The sequence below is a fragment of the Motacilla alba genome, chromosome 2 (assembly GCF_015832195.1).
Source record: "Motacilla alba alba isolate MOTALB_02 chromosome 2, Motacilla_alba_V1.0_pri, whole genome shotgun sequence".
NCBI lineage: Eukaryota > Metazoa > Chordata > Aves > Passeriformes > Motacillidae > Motacilla > Motacilla alba.
Genome location: NC_052017.1, coordinates 58,765,417 through 58,788,277, shown reverse-complemented (window position 1 = coordinate 58,788,277; position 22,861 = coordinate 58,765,417). Strand labels below are relative to the sequence as shown.

The following is a 22,861-nucleotide window of genomic DNA, read 5'->3' as shown; positions in this document are numbered from 1 at the left end:
ATCAAGCCCAAATCTTAGTGCGTGACTCATAATGGGGATTGAAGCCATAACCTTGGCATAATTAGCACCATGCCCTAACCAACTGAGCTAATCCCAAGATCCTCAGAATATAAGTCTTGATTTAAAATTTGTGGTTTTCTTCTTAGGGCTAATACCATATCCTCCCTCTCTTCCCCTCTGTTTTTGACAGAATGCTTCTCCATGCCTTTTAAATAACAAATTTTCCTCACTTAGGAGAGTAAGAACTTAATTTCCTTTCTATATTGGGACCTCTTGATCTGTGCACAAAACGTTATGTGTTTAACTGGAGATTTTTCTTTCCTTAAAAACAGAATTTTCTGTGCAGCTCGTCCTGTGCTTGGTGGTTGTTTAAAATAGAGATGGAAAATGGGCGTAGGTTTTTAATATTGACAATATGTACAATTTATTGTGTACTTTGATAAATAAGTCATCTCCCCTTTCTTTTAAAATGTTTAGAGACAATCTGTAATTTGATCAAATACACTTGATTATCCTACCTCCTAAAGTTTCCTTTAGTTGTAAACAGCACATTTCACAGCTGCTAATGACTAACAAATCTGTACATGCTCCAAATTGATTATGAGAGATTGTCTGTTTACAATCTGCAGATCATTATTGCTTGGGAGGAGAGAGGGGAGGAAAAAAGGGATGTTTAAAGTAATCATGGAAGCAGTTTTCTATTGGAAGTATTTTCCCAAGGAGTATATATTTTGTAAGCATGGGTAAGATAATACAAGCCTGTGTTTCACTTTAAAAGTTGCAATATTTTTCCCTGAAGTTTATATGATGTTGATCAGGTGCTAAATGATGATGACCATAATTTACTGTATGAATTATACGTGATTTAAATACAGAACAGGGTGTTAATTTTTGGGAGTTAGCATTCATAACTCATTTTAACTGCATGCTATAACACACTGTTGTGCAGTTTGATATATCTGAGGAAAAGAATATGGTACTTTTAAAATACTTCTGACTATTTCTTTTAGAATGATTGGATAGAAGTAATATGAACTTCAAACCTTATTTCACTTTTTAGACAGTTATTTGTATCTGTGTATGTGCAGTGAATGCTATTACACAGTGATTGATACAAGGATGCAAACATCCTGTGTCAGTTATTCAGATGGTTTGACATGGTTCTTAACTTCTTGTGATGGTGATTCACTTATTAGCTCTTCTTATTTTTAACAGGAAGACAGTGATCCTGCAGTTCATGAAAGCCTAAGCATAGAAAATACATTATGGGCAAGCACTGTTGTTGCTTCGGGTAAGTGCTGCAATACAAAGCTGCTAATGTATCTAAATACTTCCAAGGAAATGCATCCTTATTTTTCAAAAGTCATTAATATTTCACATTGTAAAATACTTTTATCTTCCAGGCTATTAAACTGTTGCTTTTTTGCCTTCCCATTGGTTTTATCATGCTGCTCGAAATATTTTCATACATTTTTAATCCTCCTTAATAGCTTTGGGGGTTTTTTAACTTAAATTTTGATCTTTCACTATTGCAGTCTCTTGTAGCCCACTGACGTCACTGACCTTTTTGATTTAATTTAAACTTTAAGTTGTAAGGTGCTCTGTTCAGTCACAGTGGATGCTTTTCCCTGCTGAAAAGCAAGGGTAGTTTTGCATTTTTAGGAGCTTTTCTTCTATGTATACTCTGTGATTAGTATCTTCTATTAGGGCAAGTCTTAATCAGCAAGAGTAGATAAGTTTTGAAGTTAGGTAATTTTAAAATATTGGGATCTAAATATTATTACTATTTCACGTATGTCCCAGATATTATAAATGAGTACATATTAATACCTAGATGTTCTATTCAGACTTTAAGCCATTGTAACTTTTTGGTTTTTTAGAGCAGAAATTTATTTTCTTTCATTTTTGCTCTGTGTAAGAAAAGTCAAGTGGGCTGTGGTTATTCTTCTGCATGAAGACTGAGAATAAGGAATTGAGAGAGCATGATTTCTGAAGAGAACTAGAATTTAGTATGGGGAATTGGAACAACTGGGAACAGCCAAGAAATGGGAAGAAAGTCAAAGAGTCTCCAGCAAAATTGTAAATTTAATCCATACCATGAAGGCTTTTTACATCAGTGAGGGCCCTGTTGGAAGGATGTGAAGAAGATATTAATTCTGAGGAGGTAGAAAAGAAGGCTGTGACTGAGCACTCCTTTCCCAAGTGATGAAAAGATAGTCATGTTCTTTGATTCTTAGTGCTGTTTGGTTTGATTGCACTGGAAAATTATTCTCTCTAAAACTGTTTGGTCAAATGGATGATGCCTGAAGTTGTCCTCAGGTTTTTAACTTAGGTAGCCAAGATCTTTAACTTTGTGTAAAAAGATGCTTCTCATGAATTATAAATTTCAATACTGTATAAACTTGGTTTGAGTTTCCTTTTCCTCCAATCTATGCATGGAAGAAAACTACGAACAAAGACTAAGCATTTTCAAACTCTTTAATTCTGAATCAGTACATTGAATTTTAATTGAAAACTGTTCATGTTTTCATTTCCATGGTAGATGATTTTGTTTAGAAGTGTAGCTATTGACTAATTGCTCTTGATCTGCTATCTAAAGCACCCATATTAATGGAAACAGTTCTCCTTAAAATTTATACCTTAGGATAAGTTTGAGTTTTTTACTTTTGCTTCTCAACTTGTGAAGGTTTAATTATTTATGAAGGACTTTAGCTCATTATTAATGAATGCAGTGGAAAAACATAGGAAAAGATAATTCTCTTGTTGGGACATAGTTTTTAATAGTGGAATAAGACTTTAAGGCAGACTAAGGGCACTGAACAATGCAAAGTAAAAAATATTGAATGGCTTTTCAAGACTGCAACCCCTTCTGAAGGGAAAAATAATGTGATCAAGAAATTAAAAATTGTGCCATGGTGTGCATACAGAAGTTACGTTGAATTTAGGTACCAGACGAAAATAATTTCCTTCAGTAACTGATTTTGTGACATTAATTTTATCTAACCTTTGGCCTGTCATTCATTTCACTTACCTCATTTCATGTATTAACTGCAATTTAATACCATGGTAATGTGCTTCTCTCATGTAAGTACTCATTGTCCTGTAGGGCAAAAATCCAGATCTTAAGAATTACTGAGGAACTGTGTGGATGTAATTTTAGCATTTGGTAGGATTAGCCCTTCAGCAAAAACTAGGAAATTATTCCCTTCAGTCTAAGGCTTATCTAATAAGACATTTATAAGATCTTAGAGGTACACTGTGCATATAGTCATGAGGAAGACCATAAGGTAAAACATCTAGCAAATTGTTAACATTAAGGTGTTCTAGATCTGGTTGATAACTGATGGATCATTCAGTAGTTTCCATCTCACTTCCAAGTTGACTGTACATAACTAAGTTAGAACACTTGATGCTGAGTTTAATTAAACTTGCCTTTTTTTTTTCTTTTTTTTTAAAGTAGATTTCATAATTGAATTTCCAAGTTTTGTGACAACTGAGAATCTTAATAAAAATTCTGGTCACTGTCTGACTGCATTATAAACATATAGAAGCTGAATTGCTTAAACCTGCAGTGGAAGGATATCAAAAGTGGACTCTGCCTACACGAGTTTGCAGGTGCCTCGGCATTCTCTCCCCTAGTATAGTCAGTCACAGCCCTTAATTATATCTGAAAAACCTAGTGGAAGAATATGCTTGTGCACAGCTTCTATAGATAAGTGACACTAGGATTCCATGAAAACAGAAGAATAAACAGCCTGTAGTATGTGAAAGTGTGCAGTTTTTCTACTCTGTAGACAGCTACCTCACCCACACTTGTACCTGATTTCAGTGTCCTCACTGTCTAGGTTCACAGTTCTGTTGCACACAGGTATTTTTCACTGAAAAAATGTATGCCGTCTGTGTGCTAATACTAATACTATTCCACTTTGGTTCAAGAAAGGGGATTTGAGGCCTGAGTCCAGGTAGTGGAGGGTAGAGCTCTGTCCTACAATTTTTCCTGTACATCTCTTCATTTACCCTAAGACTCTTCAGTATGACAGTCTTTAATACTGTCTAGCCTGAAAGGCTGCTCCCTCCAGTGCTCTCTAAGCAGCCTGGGCATTGTCTGTTACTAAGCCAAGCAAATGTGTGACTCATTGGGACCCTATAAAACCCTTTCCAACCCCTTTTAGGCTGTTACAAAGTGTTCTGGGTCAACCTAGCACTATTATCTTGACATATTACTGACGATGGTGTCAGTCTCAGGAGTGGAGAGAGCTGCATCACTGACACCCAGGAAAGGAATATGTACCTGAGTTGCAGATACAAAGCCTTATTAATTTTTTTAATGGTTTTGTATAGGACATACAGGACAATTTTTGGGTGAGGGGGCTCTCCTCCCAGTGATTAATAGATGCTGAATTTCCTGGTAGTACTCTTTGACATATAACAAAAAACCCATTGCATCAGGTAGATGCAACCCCACTATCTCCAGGATAGATGCCATTGCTATTTGTCAAGGTGATACAGAGGGTCAAGGTTAGGCTGGGAAAAGTGTTTGGGGAATTATGTGGGGAATACCTCAGAAAACTTGAGCTCTGGTTGCTGATGCCATGACAGTTCTAGAAGAGAGAGACCACAAATCAATTATTTCACAGATCAGTAACAGTAAATTTAAGTGTATAACGGTTTCAAGAAATCTTATCAACTGCATCTTGAATGCAGATTACCAAAGCTCATGAGAATATCAGAATACTACAATAATGGATTCTACAGAGAAAAAAAGCACCTATTGCTAGAGCAGTAGAAGTGACAAGAAAAGTATTTGCTATAATTTAAGACTTTTTTGTTTTCTTCATGAATTTTGGGAACCAAAAAATTGATTCAACAAAATTGTGTAATTCCAAACAACTCAAGAATAAACTATTCCATGTCATTTTTTATATCAAAATATAATATTCAGAAGAGTGAGGTTACTCAAATTTGTACATTTGGAAAGCGTTTACTTTCCTTGGATTTAGTATGTCTCTTTACCCCTTAAAAGAACAATAAGCTAAATGGGAGGGGGGAGGGGGAATCCATTTTACTACACCTAATATATACCCAGTTTCAAAATTGATAGTTAGATCTCTAAATGGAGATTCCTACTGATATCCAATCTGCAGGGTTTTTTGCCCTTTGCTGTAAAGCTCTGACAGAGATCTGGTGACTTCTGTATGATGCTTGTCCTAACTCTAAAAAGGACAAAGATTAATGTGCCTGGATCACACTGGAAGCCTCTGGGAAGGATGGAAATAAAAAGCTTTTTTCTCAAGTCCAAAGCATGCAGTCAGCCTTTAGTTATTCTTTAGTAAGTGAGATAGGAAAAAATATTCTGACTTTTCCACTTACAGGCAGTATTCTAGCAGGTTTTTTAAAAGTAAGAGTAAGGCATAGAGTCTCTGTCATTCTTAACATCTGTATTATCACTGTGAAATTAATAACAGTGCCTGAAGGAAAGGAAATTTGCTTAGTGAAAACTTGCAAAACTATTGTGCCTGGAGAAACACTTCTAAATATAAGCAAGTAACTTAAACCACTGAGTATTCTGAAAACCTCTTAGTTTATCTTCAATTTAATTACTTATCTTTCAGATCATTTGTGCTTATGGCATCAATAACTGTGGTGTTTGTGCTTACTGAAAGCTTCGATAGGTTTCATTTCAGAAAGGGAGACAGGAAAGTTAGCTGTTAAATTTTAAAAAGCCTCAAAAAGTCCACTACAGTATGGACTTTAGCTTTTTGTTTTCCACTTGTGGTAATGATCAGTGTGGTTCAAATGCTGAACAAGATAATGCAGTTTTCTGAGAAACCTGCTGAGATACCTATTGAGAAAAGATTTGTATTAATGAAATTGCATCATCATTTTGGCAGATGTCAATTTTGTGAAGTCACTTTAGATAAAATCAGCACAATTGATATAAATGCACAGCTGTCAAAAGCAGTGTTTTCTGCCAACTCCTACCTATGACTTTAATTAATTTGAGCACACCCTAGTTTTTATATGGTTCATACAGTGAAGATGTATGCTTGGGAGGTACCAAAATTGGTATGATCACACACTGGATTCAGAGTATGCCTGGCTATCACAAGTCTGCTTTTCTTTTTTTTTTTTTCTAGGCCCACATTTGTTGTAGTGGTATCTCCTAACTTCTCTTCCCATCACTAAGCACTACACCCGTACCTATCAGTGATTGCCCAGTGTAGGAGAGCTGGTTTGCAGAGCCCCGTACGTAAAAATACATGAATCATTGCTTTTAATCAGCTGAGGCTTGCAGTACAGCTGTGCTTCCAGAAATCCCAGACTGGATTCAGTTCATGTTATTGGACACCAGAACTGTCCCTGGTGCAACCACTGTGGGACAACAATGAAGCTACAGATGGAGTTCCCTACACCAATGTACTTCAGATCTAAGGAACCCTTTTTTATCACTGATACTGTGCTAATGCCAGAAAGTTTAAAATCTAAGATCAATGACTTGTTATAAACAGCAGTTTAGTCAGATCTAACCAAAATTCTGCTCCAAGTTCAGTAGTCACAATGGAATTTATATGACTTTCACTTTTGAAACCAACTTTTCCAAAATATGAGACAAGTAGGACAGTTTGTTTTTCTGAGCTGCAGCCAGATGAAACTTTGTAGAAATGTGCCATCTGGAATGTAGAGTCCTCCCCGGCTTCTACTGAGCTAAATACCTGTCAAGGCAGAGGTTGCTGGAGTGTGCAGGAGATTCCCTACAGCGTATTGTCCAGTACATTCTGACTATGGGACAGAGGTCAGCTCAGGATCACTCCAAAATAAAGTGCCCCAAAGGGATATGTGGACATTGGTTTGAGACAGTAGAAAGGGTTCAGAAATTATGGATTAGTGACTATTGGAGGAATTTTGGGGTGGCCTGGGCATTGATCAGTAGGCATGAGCAATGGTACTATGCATCACTTGTTTCACTTGGGTCTTTGTTTTCTTTTTGTGGCGGGGGTTAGTGTTTGTTTGTTTGGTTGGTTTTGGTTTTTGTTTTCTGGGGTTTTTTTCTCCTCATTAAAATATTTATAATGATTAATATTATCACAAGTATTACTAGTATTGTTCTTATGTTTACTTGGTTTCAATCATTAAACCATTCTTATCTCAATTCATGAGTTGTGATGAGATTTTCTTGGATGGGGAATTGGTTGGCTGGTTGGTTTTGTTTTCTTTTTGATTTTTTTCCTTATTCTCCTTGCCATCCTGTTGTGCTCTGGGGAGGAAGTGAGTGAACAGCTGCATAAAACTTAGTTGCCTGGGGTTAAACCAGGATACATTGTTATTTTTGAGTAAATGCAGACATCTTTAATACAAACATCTTTCACTATCATCTTTTTTGTCTTTGGGAGTTTCTTCAATTTTTTACGACCTGTTACACTACAAGAGTAGTGGTAGCAGATCTTAAATGTGGTCCTAATTGCCAGAGACAAATTTAGTTAATGTCAGACAAACATGTAATACTTCTACTTTTTTTTAAGTTTTCTGAGCAGGGAGTTTTTGAATAGTTATGTTTGTTATTTCTTCATATCATAGTGACCACCAAAAAAATCATGTTATTTGTTGTACTGCCATAAAGCCATTTCAGGTCACTTTATGAAGTAATAGAAAAAAGGGGAGTTTTTTTTATGCTAGAAAGTGTTATGTGACATATTAATAAAAGAATAATTTTTTTAATATAAAAAATTATTTAGTGATGCTGAAGCCAAATTTTCCTATGCCATGCTGTAAAAAATGACTAAAAATAATTAAAAAATTAAAATTTGTATAAGCTAATGAAGAAAATATTTCTATATGTAGTTCTATCAAAGTAATCAGTTGGCTCAACCAAATTTTACTTCATTATAGATGGCAGAGGTAGCAGGCAAGTGGTGTTTGATGTGTTCAGCACCACTTTACTGATTTTTTATTCACTCTGCAGTTATTTATGCTGTCCTAACTTCTGAAAACAGTTGGAGGAAATTTTAAGTTCAAATACAAGTTTCCCACCAGTTCCATTGGAAGTATTGTTTCTGTAAAAAAGAAGAAAAGCATGCTATCATCTTTATGGATGTTTATTGCAGAAGTTAAAATAATTCTTCGTTTTGCATTCTGAAAATCAGCACTCACGTGTCATGCAGAAAGGTTGGGTTTTTTTGATACAATTGATTTATTTAAAGAACTAAATTAGTGCAAGTTTTAATTTGGAAAAATTTTCTCTCATTTACTTGACCCCTCGGGGTTTTTGTTTGTTTTTCAGGAACTGTAATTGGTGTTGTTATTTACACAGGCAAGGAAACACGAAGTGTAATGAACACATCCAATCCAAAAAATAAGGTAAGTTAGTCTTACTCTGGAATTGCCAGATTCTGTTCTCAGAAAACTTAAAAAGAGATGTACCTAAACCCAAAAATCTGAAAGTTTTTATTGTGATATGTTTCATGTGTGCTCCTGCCTTGCATTTTGGTACAGTCTGCCACAGTCTCCTTTTGAAAGTAAAATAATTTTTTCCTTTAGCTAGGAGTGTTGCTGGTAGTAATGGGGGCATTTGTCTTTGAAGTATCAGTGTTCATCTTCAGACCTTTATAATTCTGTCTCACAGCTAAATATAAATTTTCACTTCTCCCAGATTATTTTACTGTACAGTATTTGGCTAAAGGTAGACAGTAGTTTTAAGGAGTGTTTAAAACAGAATACTTAAGTTTATTCAGGCTACCAGTCATGGTGGAACAAGATAACTGATGTTCCAGTCAGTACCCAGAACACTCTTTCAGGGATTTTTGCAAGAAATTAAAACATTTTTGAGAGATTTTTCTGTCAAGAAGATACCAGAGGTTTCAGTGCTTCCCTCTGTACAAGTTTCTTTCAGATCTAAACAAAGCAAATAGCTCTTCACTTAATCAGTAATGTTTCTAATGTAAGTTGGGGAGCACTCTCAGTTTTAAAGAAATAGAACTTCAGCTGTGGGCTGTACCTTACAACCTAGACCTGTGTTTAGTAAGAAGATAATTATATTAAGAAAGGAAAAAATTATTGGAAGAGGTTTAGAAAAAAAAGCAACAGTGACAGGTTGCCATTTTCACGCCATTCATAATAAGTTGCTCTGAGTAGGAACATCAAGAGTGAAATGATAATTCAAATTGCTTGAAGCAGTTATTGCAGTCCCCTGAGTGTATTGATTTGTGTTTCTAATAAAGAGATGCTTTTAAATGTCTCATTGACAGAGACAGGTGATATGTACCATTATGAGGATTAAGATGGCCTTTTATTATTTTAATCTTTGTAACATGCATTTTAAAATAATAGAGTAAAATGGAAACAGAATGTTTGTGGTGTATGGTTATTTTCTCTTCTACCTGATACAAAGGTGAGCCCTTTAATAACAGAATCTTTCTCTTAAGAATTCTGAACAACTTCTCAGTAATAAATAATTTGCACTGGTGTTCAAAATGAAATTATTTAATGTAGTAAACTGATAGGGAAGTATGCATGAGTGTAACATGGATTACGTAAATTCAACAGATTCTGGGGATGTATTAGGCTTTTAGTAAATGTTAATTTTTTTGTATGTGACTATTTCAACAATAGTATTGGCATGGAGATTGTGTCTCTGTGAACTGAACAACCATGTTTAAAGAAGTAACCAACATGTAACATGACCAGTAGGGATGAATTTGGGAACTGAAAACAGGAAAACACTTACAGCTCTCACAGCTGAGTAAGTGATAAAATGGAGTAGTGCATGATAAAAGTTAGTTGTCATCATTTTTAAGATGTAGTTTTAGCTGTACCTTTATTTGCAGTCTGCATCTTACTGTCTGTTTATCTTCTACCATGGGATAAGATTGGTTTGCATACTTTTGTATGATGAGACACTTGCTGTCTGTAGGTGATATTTTGTGCTAGCTAGCCATGCAGAAAGTAGACAAACAGTACTCAGTTCATTCCTCCTCTGTGTATTCAGGGATCCTCCTGTGTTTTCTCAAGCTTGAAAATAGTGGTTACATGTTAGCTAGGGTATGTAGCATTAGGACCCAAAAGGAGAGCAAAGGGAGTCTAAAATAGCCTTTTAGAGTAGAAGATATATTACATTTGAGAAATTAAAGATTTGGACATTTAAAAAAGAAATTAGCATACAACTTGCTGAAACAAAATTAAAATTAAATTGATCAGTTTTGCTATTGCTGCAAACTTGAGAAGAAATAAGTCTGCAGCCTTTTCTGCTTTAGGAAAGATTTGTTTGGAATACTGTTTGAAATCAGTTTTAAATGGCACATTGTCTCTCCTGCTGCTCTTTGAAGGCAAATAAAAATAACATTTTAGAGATTTTCCTGTACAATATGCTGATACACTCTTGTTGGGAACATAGCTCAATGCTGCTGGTGTCTTCTTTCTCTGGGAGAAAGCAACACTGAGATCTATGATTCCCAAATTACACTGTCAAACTGAAACTCATATGTCCAGAAATAAGCAAGAAATTAATGGGCCTGACTCTTTTATCAGTGCTCTCTTCATTGAAATACAGATAAGTGCTACAGTTGTATTTTTTGCTGGAGAATAATATTACTGCTGTACTTCATATTATTTTTTTTTCTAATGGTAGATTTTTAATTTCCCTTCTTAATACTAGATGCTTTTTGAATGAACCAATATTAAAATTTAAATATGCAGACCTGCTCTATAAATGCTCAGCAAAAGACTAAAATAAGTTTAGGAAAACTTGCATAAGAAAAATTGTGAAATTTATGTACCTGTTCAATCATGGGATTTATCTGTATGTTAAACTTAGAAGGATTTATTGTGTTTGCTGAAGTATTTAGTCATTCAAGCAACAATTTTCTTAACTTAAAGTCAACGCTTACTTGTTTTATTACAATTGTAAAAATTGTTTCATTGCCTAAGGATGCAAACACAGTCTGAAAAACACAAAGATAGAGAGTGTAGAATTTTCTTAATGGATCAATTCAATATGTTTTTAATTCCAACAATATAAAGAAAAATTATTTCTGGCAAGGTTTAATTTCAGTCTAAAATGATATATGTTCTGTGCCTCAGATAAATGTGGAAGTGGTAACATCAACATTATAGTGTAATGACTCTCTGCATTTTACCTCATTGGCAGTCACATCAGCTTACTCAGGAATGCAGTTCCAGTCTTTAAAGAAAAAAAAAATCAGATTGAATTGTGCTCTTCACAATGCTGTAATCAGTAATCAATCCTATTTGGATAGATATTCTTAAACCTTGGCTTTCTGGATGAAGTTGGACTTGTCAATGCTAAAGGTCATTTATAGGTGTTAATTAACCAAGAGGGAAATTAACAAACTAAGATTATTTCTTTATTTTGTCTGGCATTTTGCAGTGTTCTCATTCTTCTTTAAAGTGCAGAACAGTTTTTTGTTATCTAAATTCAGAGTTGCTTTTGCAGCTTTAGTCTTTATAGAAAGCAAGACTGTTGGTGCAATTCTTCTGCAATTGTGACTTGTTTCCATCAATGGAAACAGATTTTGGGGGTGAAGTTAAAAAACCACAGTATCCTTGGCAGGAGATGGAAATAAATTCAAACTAATGTATTTTTGTGTACTAAGATTGAAACGTTAAATTTTCTTGGACTTTGCAATATATATATACACCCAGAATGTACACAGTAGTGCATCAAAATTAGTAGAAATTATCTTAAATGGAACTGCTGAGAAATCAGTAGCCTCTCTAAAGGAGCTACAGCATGTAATCTGCCTAGTGTGCTTCAGATTACTATAAAAATAGTTTTAATGTTGTTAATCCTTACAAGCAGCATTCAAAACACTTTTTCTCCCCCCTTATTTTATGGAATTCTACATCTGCTGTTAAATTTTAACATCAGAAGTAAAATTTCACAGTAATCATTTAGTGTTCATCAAAATAGTAATATTGTTTTTACCCTAATTCTTAACTAACCTGAAAGCTAACTACCCTTGTGGTTCCTGCTTTTGTTGCTTGTTTGCTGTTTTGATTTGGTTTGTTTAACATAAGAAAATCTTAAAAGGGTGGTTGTTTTTTTTTTTCTTTTTGTGTGTATATGTTGTCCTTGGTTATTTGAAAACGGCCTTGCTGTTCTGGTAAACTGAGGCAAAATCAGTTTGCTGCTCTCTCTGTCTCAGTCTCTCATTCTTTCTCTCCTCCCACAAAATTTCTTTCTGGTGTTTTGTGACCAAATTTACTTGTCTGTGTTTAAAAGGCTTTTATCTATGCTCTTTCTCCATTTTTTTATGAGGATGACTTTTAAAAAATATTTGCTAAAAAAAGGATACCCCTCCCTCTAATTCTTTATTTGGAGTGAAATGGAGTGGCTGGAGCAGATTCGTGTGGTGCCAGAAACTGATGCCACTTCACCAATTTCACTGTCCAGGATAGCTTTTTCAATATTCAAAATATATGCTTCTTCTGCCTTGACACATTTTTTGAACGGCAATAAATTGGGTTGACCAACATCTTGTTAGTGGCATTAGTAAGCCATTCTTGTCTCTTCTACCCCAAAGGCTGACATTTCTAAGTCCAATTTGCATTTCTGTTCAGGGCTTCATAAGGGCATTCACTTTATCCTGCTGCTACATTGTTGTGCAAGAGCCCAGTAATTTCACTTGCATATTTTTTTACTAAATTGATAATTTTATGTTCATAGTCTGTTTGAGAAGAATGGCTTTCTCTGGCTGTATGTCTGAAGGGTCAGGGTTAGAGTAGAACAGTGAAAACTGTTACGTGGCTCTTCATAGCAAATGTTAAGGATTTATAAGAAGAATGTTTATGCAGCACTTTTCATTGGAGTACAGTCTGCTGTAGTTAATCCTCCTAAACTTCTCTTTGTATTGGATAAAACTGAGAAAGCTGTCACCTACAGGTAGTATGTAGGTGACATGCTTAGTTTGTCCCCTTACACAGAGCTTCTGTCCACGGAAGTGCTTAACTACCAGCTTCCCATTAAGTATGAAAATCCCTTTCTTGGTGTACAGGAGAATTTGTGGGATCAGGCCACAGGGAAATACATATCATTTAGTGTTATTGATGCTTTTCTCTCCGTGTGCTGTCATCTCTGAGCAAAGAAAGGAGAGTAGCACTTTGAAAAGCCTAGTGTCTCTCAGCAAAGAGGGATGGAACAGTGTTGGGTAAGGAGGAAGACAAAAGGTACTTTTCTTTAAAAGTTTGGAAAGAAAGGGCTAAATGGCAGAGGAGGTACCTTTGTTGTTCCAAAATTAGAATGTAGGAATGTTGATGCTTGGAAGCAGTCAGCAGTGTTTTGGCAAACCAAAGACAAAACCTGTGTGTCCTTTACTCTGAGACAGAGAGAACATCTACCTACTATATTTATCTTTAACACCATTAACTGAAATAGCAAGTGTCAAAGTGGGAATTTCAATCCTTAGATGACTAGTATGGAAAGAGCATAATTCCACATAAAGGAACTGAGGTTTTCAAATTTCTTTGATATATAGAAAACTGGAAGGTAGATTTATACCATGATTTTAGGACAATAAGAAAACTCTAAGACTGGAAGTCTTATCTTCTTCGCTGTTATATCCCCAAGCTAGAGAAGTTGTTCCATGATGTGGCCTGCTATCAATTCACAAGTTAAAGTTACAGAATAACCTATATCCTAATTTCTTATTTGTTCTGAAACCAACGATTAAACATATCATGCAATTGATATACCAAGGCGTGTGATAGGTCTTTTCTGGCTGCACGTAAGTTGTGTGGTACACTGTGTTGCTGTGTGGTGCCTGAGGCACTCAGCCTGAATGCTGGGCTGAAGAGGTTGGCTGTGCTGTATTATGGTACTGCTGCTTGGGACATGGATGTTGAATCGCTGTCATTTTTCAATTGGTTCCACTTTCTGTTTACAATCCTACTGCAAGGCAAAGGCAACAATACAGAGTTTAGTTCTAAACAAAATCATGGCTATACAACAATATACAGAACAAGCGAGGGAATGGCTCTTCAGTAGTGAGAGAGAATTCTCACTGTACTCTGGGTATACTCCTGAGTTTACTGTGTATTTTAGAGTTCATGCCAAACTCTCCCACTGATTTTGCAAAGCCATATAATTTACTCACAGCTGTAAAATTCCTACAGTGTTAAATTTATTCCCTATTGCAAAGCTGTAGAAGGATAAAAATTGATATGTGCCAGAATGTTAATGGCAAGCCACAAACCATGTCTAACTTGGAGTCCTAAATTCTGGTGATTCTCATCAAGAATGTTACTTGATGTTCTGTGATCTCTCTCTTCCCATTTTGGAGACTCCCATTAAAAAGTTGCTTGGATTTTATTATCTTAGTATTTTTAGAACATATGTAGGTTAGAATTTGTCTCAGTAGTTCAATGTCATTTCACACTGGTGTTTAAGGAAGGATTAGTGGTGGAGTATACCATTTCTGAAGTAATCTATTGATCTATTAAAATAGATTACCCTCACAAAACAGTTAGAATAATTCTTAACATGGATCAAGTTATGGAATAGCAACAGCATGCTATTCAGCTTATTCACCAGAAATTGCGTGTATTTTGCCTGGGGCAATCTAAGCTAAAATTAATGATTTATGGTAAAATAAATAATTTGAAATGTCATTCTATAGGAGACAGTCCAAAAGGGAGATTCTCTGCCTATTTGGCTTGTGTGGAATATCCCAGTAAGCTCTCAAAGAGGCAGACCCTGATGGCTACTTCCTCTCAGCTGCTGCCTCCACTGCTGCTAATCAGCTGAGGGAGTTTGCTTTTACCTTTACATTGCTCCTTATGGCTTTGTTGCCATTCAGAATTTAATCATGCCCTTGGCAGAATGCAGCTGCTGGGAGATGAGAGGGTGGGGCAAAGGGCATGACCTCTCACAGGGTACTTGGAAACTCATCCCATTGCTTATTTTTGGAAGTCCATTTTTGGAAGTCTCTACATGCAAGGCCTTGCTGGCTGTGAGCAAGCCAAAGTGGTGGCAACTAAAGTACTGATGTTGTGGAAGGAGGCTGCTCTGCGTTTTCTTACATTAGGGTTATGTTCTGTGCACTTGGTGTTTGTTAATAAGAACAATGACCCACAGTCAGCACTTTTTTTGTTGTTGTTTTTTTATTTCTTTATTGTGTGTGTTTTATTGGAAATCTGAAACCTTATTTTTGGAATTATTTTTTCCTTAGTTAAGATATGTGCAAACACACTTCTTTGATGTATAGTTCCAAAAACTTGATGCTGCAGATGTGTAGAAAGTCAGGTGTGCCTAAGGTCCTTATGAACTCTAGTTGTTATTAGGAAAAGCCTATATAATGTCTTTTTCATTATTTCTGGAATTATTTTCGTATTTTTCTGAATGAGCCCAATTTTTTCCAATATGGAAAGGAAATTTATAAGAAAGGATAGAGATACTAGTTTTAGTGATGGGTTAGTTGAAAGTATATTGATTTTTTTTTTTCTACAATTATTATGAAAGAGGGATGTCCCAAATGTGAGAAACAAGGATGTTTAAGATCTGCAGAGCATTCTTATAATAGATTATCATCCAATTTTCAAAACATCTATTTGGATGTTTACAAGCATTAATTATTGTTTATTGTTCTTATTGGATAGCCTTTCCTTTGTGTAGAGCAAGTATAAAAAAACATCTTTTGAGGTTTTTATGTGACTCAATAATTCATGCAACTGAAGTCTCATGTATTTCTTAAATTACTGGAGGCTCAGAAACCATCATGATTCACATGACCTGAAATGTTAGTCTACAGTGATGGATATCTAGAGGGAAAGTTCTCTCCATATCAGAACATAGGATTTGTTTTGGTGTAGGCTGAACATAGTGATCATAACTAAGACAATTTTCTGAGTTGTGTTTGACGTTTGAAGTAACAAGCTTGTCATAATCTTAACAAATACAGTTTTTGCCCTTCTTTTTTACCTCAGTTCAGAGAGCAAGCCTGTGGATACATTGAGCCTTAAAACCAGCATTCCAGCTTGTACCAGATGAAAATAATGTGGTTTAGATTGTGGATTAGTTTGTAAAGAGTGGATTGCTCTTCATATTCTTAAAGCTTATTTCCTTCCTATCATATCTTTTGGAATGTATCCCAAAATGCTGTTTATATAAAACAGCATTCAGTTTCATTTCTTTTATGATTTGGAGACATTGTGGAATCTTTTCTTAATCTCATAGTCTCCAAGGAATCCACTCAAATGTTTTCTTTTATAAAAGCAAAGATGGATGACTTGTGACTCATCTCAAGAAAGAAAATAAGATTCTTACTGATGCCTACTGGGTTTGGGGGATAGGTGCTTTTTTTTTGTTGTTTTTTTTTTGTTCTGCCTATCACAGAGAGCTCTTTTTCTTGTCTAAGTTTGACAGTGGTTGGACAGTTGTTTATTTTGGGTGTTTTGAAAGAACTGTTGAAAAACTTTTTGATTTGGTTTGTTGTGATTCCCTACTATATGTATGGTCTCTGGAAGAGATTCAGCCAGCACCAGTCCTCTGCTTTGTATTCAATATATATTTATTCTGACTACCTTCCCCCTTGCCTTGTTCCGCTTCTCCACCCTGTTACTCTGGTCTGTGTAATACTTTTACTAGTTCCACTTCCTTCCTTCCTTCCTTCCTTCCTTCCTTCCTTCCTTCCTTCCTTCCTTCCTTCCTTCCTTCCTTCCTTCCTTCCTTCCTTCCTTCCTTCCTTCCTTCCTTCCTTCCTTCCTTCCTTCCTTCCTTCCGCCACTTCCTTCCGCCACTTCCTTCCGCCACTTCCTTCCGCCACTTCCTTCCTTCCGCCACTTCCTTCCGCCACTTCCTTCCTTCCGCCACTTCCTTCCGCCACTTCCTTCCGCCACTTCCTTCCGCCACTTCTATCCTTCCGCCACTTCCTTTTGCCACTTCCTTCCTTCCTTCCGCCACTTCCTTCCTTCCGCCCCTTCCTTCCGCCGCTTCCTTCCTTCCTTCCGCCGCTTCCTTCCTTCCTTCCTTCCTTCCTTCCTTCCTTCCTTCCTTCCTTCCTTCCTTCCTTCCTTCCTTCCTTCCTTCCTTCCTTCCTTCCTTCCTTCCTTCCTTCCGCCGCTTCCTTCCTTCCGCCGCTTCCTTCCTTCCGCCGCTTCCTTCTGCCACTTCCTTCCGCCCCTTCCTTCCTTCCGCCGCTTCCTTCCTTCCTTCCACCACTTCCACCACTTCTATCCTTCTGCCACTTCCTTCCTTCTGCCACTTCCATCCTTCCCCCACTTCCATCCTTCCGCCACTTCTATCCTTCCGCCACTTCCTTCCTTCCTTCCACCACTTCTTTCCTTCCTTCTGCCACTTCCTTCCGCCACTTCCTTCCTTCCTTCCGCCACTTCCTTCCTTCCGCCACTTCCTTCCTTCCGCCACTTCCTTCCGCCACTTCCTTCCCTCCTTCCCTCCTTCCCTCCTTCCCTCCTTCCTTCCGCCACTTCCTCCCTCCCTCCCTCCCTCCTTTTGCACATCTTACACATGCTTGTTTTTTCTCTGACAAGGTAGTACATTTGTGAAGAAGAAAGTTTAAGTCTTTGATCAGATGAAATTATCAAATAATAATCACAATTTGTTTACCTTGAAAAATGCTGTCTTGGTTAGTGTGCACTCATTTTGTGATGATAAAAGATGATGATCCTGGTTCACCTCCTCAGCTCTTACCTGCATCTTTCCATGGGTTCCTTCCTCCTTAGCCTATCCAGCCCTGTCACCTTCCTTTTAAAGCTACTTTTATCACAACTCATGTATCTTTCATCTGCTCTGCTATGGAGTTGTTGGCTCCAGCTTGTGAATGCATGGTTGATTTTTTAACAGTTTTATGCACAAGAAGAGATTCCCCATAAGCAGCTGAATAGCCATTTCATTGACCCTATCTATTTATATTTCTGAAATTCCCAAAGGTTCCCTGGCTGTATGTCTACCTCTTATTCTCATTTTTAGGTTTTTGTTTCAGCTATTACTGTATCAGTACTTTCTGCTTTGCACTCAAATCAATTTATCTTTTCTTGGCTTGTTAAGGTAATTCATGCAGTACCTAGTGCAGCACTGTGCCCCGTCTAAGGGGATCTCACTCTCGATTTGCTGCTAAAAAGATTGAAGCAAATTTGTGTATTTATAAATTTGGAGGTTGTGGGAATTAATTTTTGCAAATGAGGTACACCTAATTGTGTTTGAGCTGTGAAACAGTACTTTTAAGGGCACAGTAGAAGTGTGGAGGGGCATCCATTAAAGTGTTGTATTCCACGTTTGAATCTTCCCCTGGCCTTTTTTCCTCTTGCCTTGAAGCACGTATTCAGTCAGTATCTTACTCTTGCACTGAAGAAAAAGTGTGTTTATGTATCCCCTCCTTTGGGACACAGGTTTGAATTGTTTAGCAGATACATTAGCTGATGTTCCTCCTAGTTTTGTAATGACTCTCCCCATTGTGAGGTTAAGATATGCTCTGTATGCACTGTTTTATTTTTAAATGTATTTAATTCTGTAAACACTAGGTGAGCTTTTAATGCCTTGCATAATAATTTATATTCTATTTTGACCTTCCAATTTTCTTTGAGAACCTGAATTATTTATTTCTAAGTACTGAAGTGTTTTATAGTTGTACTGCACAACAGTTTCCTTGTGGAAGGTCTGCTGGCTTCCAATGACCCTTAGCTACCATCTGGTACAAATTCAAAGTGCTTCTGTCATCTGCTGCTAATTGCTGTCACCTGCATATTGCAGTCACTGAGCAACTTGGAGTGCAGTAAAGCAGGAGGCATACTGCTTTGTATAGCTGCAATCTATCCATAATACACATGATTTCTTTATTAATAATAATATAATAATAAAAGAAGTACATGCCTCATGAAATGGTATGAATTAATATAAATGACATTTCATGTTTATTTTAATAACTTTCAGGGTTTAATCTGGCATTTAAAAATGCGTGTAGATTTGTATTACAAATATATTTATTATTTCGGTATTCTTCAACCTGTTTATTCTGCTGAGAGTGTTCAAACTGAATCTTACAGAAGAGTTCTTTAATCTTTTTTGTAAGCTGATAAGCTTTAGTCAGGGCACTAGCCTACAGCACCATATTATATTAATGTATTTTACTTGTAATTTAGAGAACAAGAAGAATATCCTGATCTGAAGGCTAAACTGTCCCCTGTGGCACTTGCACAGCTGATAATCGTGAACTAGAAAGATGTGTATATCAAATAGTTTACAAAATGAAGCCAGCTGTGTTTCCCTACATACTGTGGCTTCCTGACATGCATCATTAAACCTTATTAGCTACTTCCTTTTACAAAGATTCTTGTAGTCTTGAACATTGCATATTAACATTTTCTGCCCCTCCAACTGGAAATTATTTGCTTTATTGTAGAGTGTCAACTTGCTCTAGTTTCTGATATGCGTTCTAATTGGTACTTTGGAGTATAATCATAGTGAAATACCACTCAGTGCATTTCTTTATTTGGAAAATTAATACAGACCTTTTCACTTCATCTGTCAATCTGTGCAACTTTTCACACAATTCCCAACTGTTGGGATTGCTTGCAAACCATTAAGTGTGAAGTGGTTCATAAAATGTCTTTAAGAATATAAACAGAAAAAGGAGTTGACTTTTATGGTAAGATTTTTTTTGTTGTTGTTGTTGCTTCTTAATAGAAATAAAGCTATTTCAGCTGATAAATTTATTGATGTAAAAAACCTCAAAAATGTAGTGATATTATAAAGTTAATTTTTGTTCTTCAGATGAGGCTTTGTTTAATAAAACCACCATCCTGCACACATGCACGCACACACACACACACCACTTGATTGCTGAAGTCTGATAATGAAATTCCGCTATTAAACCTTACGAAAGCAGAATTTTTGAAATATTAATCTCTCTGTGGGTAAAAACAGATTTGGAATTAAGTACAAAAATCAAAATATGTATTATGTATATGCATTTCTACATATTTACAGCTCTTTTGTATATCTGACCAGAAAGACAATTAAATACTTCTGATCTCTGTGGACAACATTTTGGAAAATATTATTCCAGAACCTTATTTGTTTGTATGATCCCAAGAATAATTTCAAAGCAACATGTTCTGATAATTGCCTTGAAACATATTTTGTGTTTATTTTAGGACAGGAGGCACTAGTAACACAGATGTTATATAGATTATGAATGACATGTAACTGTATAAAGAAAAAAAAATTAAGAACCATCCTAAAAACCTTTTTGTTGATAGTTCTCATCTAAAAAGTTTGCTATTTGTTTCAGAAGGACAGTTTTATTTGTAAACACATCAGTGCATTAAAATAGAGCTAGTAATTTTAGAGCTGGGGTCATAATTTCTTCCACTTATTTGATTCTGAAAATAGATGTTTTTACATAATATTAGTAAGAAGTTGCACGTCAAATCTTACCTAGAAGTCTTCACTGAGAAAATTTGTTTTTTATGTGTCTTAAATGGTTGTGGACATTTGCTCTGGATTTATTTTGGGTATTTCTACTCAGACTTGAAGAAGGGTCACTCCCGTTTCTTGGGCATTTTTCCATATATTCTGACATTTAATTAATCTTTTAGGAGACTACTGCTGATTTCCCACTGTACGAAGCAACTTTCAAGCTCCTGTTTAATTTTGAAGTAATAATAAAACAAATTTTTTCTTTCAATATGTATCTCAGGCTTTTTGAAACATTTCTTCTCAGTTTGCAGGCTAACAGGATTTTATACACAGGAATAGTTAGGGGCAGAGACAAAAGTTCAATGCAGTCAAAGTGCTCTTTCTCAGTTTCTTTCTCACACGTTTTTCCATTTATTCTTGAATATTCTTGTATGTAAATATACATTCATATTCCTTATGAATAGGATTCAGATTTAAATGCTTCAAAACAAACTTTGAGATGCTTTGTGTTATCTGGCTGTTCATTTTTTGACCTGATTTCGTGTGCAAGAATAGCTGGATGGTTGTGTTTGTATCTGGACCTGTGCTGAGACAGGTTTAAGGATGGACATGGAGTATACACAGCAGAGGAGGAGGGAGGTTGTAGAAATGCTCCACCAATTAATGAATCACTGCATACTGCCCATTTTAATTCTTCATTCAAGAATTTTTATTTATTATTTTGTATTTATTGGCTAATCTATCTTCTGAAAGTTTCCTTAGTCACTTTAATAATCTGTGTGTTGTATCTACTGTATTAGTCCATTTACATTTCTATGAAGAAAGGTTGCAGCTCTGATTTCCATCTGCGTTGTGGCATAAGCACCAACCTAATATATCAATGTTTCTCATTGAAGTTTTTTCCAACTTTCATTAACTTAAAATAACAAGGTATAATAAAATAAAATGTATGTAATTTACCTAGAAAGAAATTTTTAAAATGCACCTCTGAATTTAACTTCTAGTAAGATGGAAGGAAAACATATCCTTTCAACTGTTTTTAAGGTTACTTTCAGTTTGAGATAAAATGAAATTGTGAAATTTTAAAATAAGCTTAGACTTTCTGGGTTCTTGGCTTCATTTATTTAATTATATTCTTAATGGAAAAATTGACATGTGTTTTGATAACCTTAGCTCTGACCTCTCTTACCCCAGCCCTGTGTGAGATTAAACTCATTACAAAATGTAATAATCTCTGCTAATAGCTTAATCTAGATAGTCTATGAGGACATGAGTTACTAACACCTTCTTTTGAATGTGGAGTAAAGAAATGTTGGATTTCTGTAGGTATACATTTTCTGGTATTCAATTTCAAATATGTCTTTGAAAAAGCTGTAAGGTGCTCATACCATTTATGAAGTATTATTAAACATACTGTGTCATATGTAAAATCCACAAATTCAATCCCTACTATGAAAATACTACATTTGTGCAGTTTTCTATTTGAAAAAGTTATTTAGACCTGTCAGCCACATGGTCTGAAGTGTAGGGATATTACTACTCCCAACATATATGCAAATGAAAGAGCTAGCTGTTGTTGTCAATTTGTTAGGTCACTTTTGTAATTCTTTTTTCTTGAAGGAAGTAGTACCTGTTACTGAGCTATTTAATTTTTTTTACATATATCTCAATTTTTTTGCATTTATTTATTTATTTATTTATTTATTTATGTAAATGGAAATTTTACACAATAAAAGTTTTGGAACTAGTTTTCTCAGCGCTAATTTTGCAGTTATTTTGGTACAGCTAATTATCTTAATCTGTGAGAGAGTAAATCATGTTTAACCTATTCATATTTGAAAAAATGCCATCTCCATTGAGTGTGTTTTAATAATAATGTGTAATGTGTAAAGCTGCTTATTCTGTATTCTGACCCTTGTGAAAGACCTGATTACATGACAGCATCTGTAGAAAAGTCTTGAGTTGAAGCTGATGATGGCTGAGCTTAAGGAAGTTATAACAAGCACATGTGAAAGGTACATATGAAATATAAATCTGAAGATAATGTTCCAGTGTAAAATCAAGCACCTTTAAATCCTGCTCTTCCCCCCACCCCTGAGAATTTCATGTCTTAGCAATATTGATCAGCTACAAGGAGGATTGCGAGTGCTTAGAAACTCTAAATGTCTTCTGTGCTGTGTACCTAATTTTTTTTTTTTTAAATTGAAAAAAACCCCTGATGAATTAGAGTTTCACTGTGTGAATGTTTTTGGTTGAAGTTTCCAGTGTGACTAGTTATCTTAGATTACTGAAGCAATTATTCTAAATTGATGGGTGGTCTTCAGAAAATGTTTTCAACTGGTAGCTTTTAATAGGAGGAGAGTATGTAACAGAGCCCAGCCCCTGTATGAATACCGGAATTCAAGGGGCTGTTAACCTTTTCGATTTCTTAACGTGCTCTGTACACGTTTTAATCATTCGCGTTCGTGGCAAATACAT

General features: G+C 35.7%; 1 protein-coding gene across 3 annotated transcripts in view; it reads left to right on the top strand.

Moving 5' to 3' along the window:
- ATP9B (ATPase phospholipid transporting 9B (putative)) overlaps nt 1-22,861 on the top strand; it is a 154,916-nt gene that overhangs the window by 76,143 nt on the left and 55,912 nt on the right. For all 3 annotated transcript variants that reach the window (XM_038129522.1, XM_038129521.1, XM_038129523.1), the window contains 2 exons: nt 1,216-1,291; nt 8,279-8,355. In XM_038129522.1, coding sequence (XP_037985450.1) covers nt 1,216-1,291; nt 8,279-8,355 — 153 coding nt within the window. The remainder of the gene's footprint in view (nt 1-1,215; nt 1,292-8,278; nt 8,356-22,861) is intronic.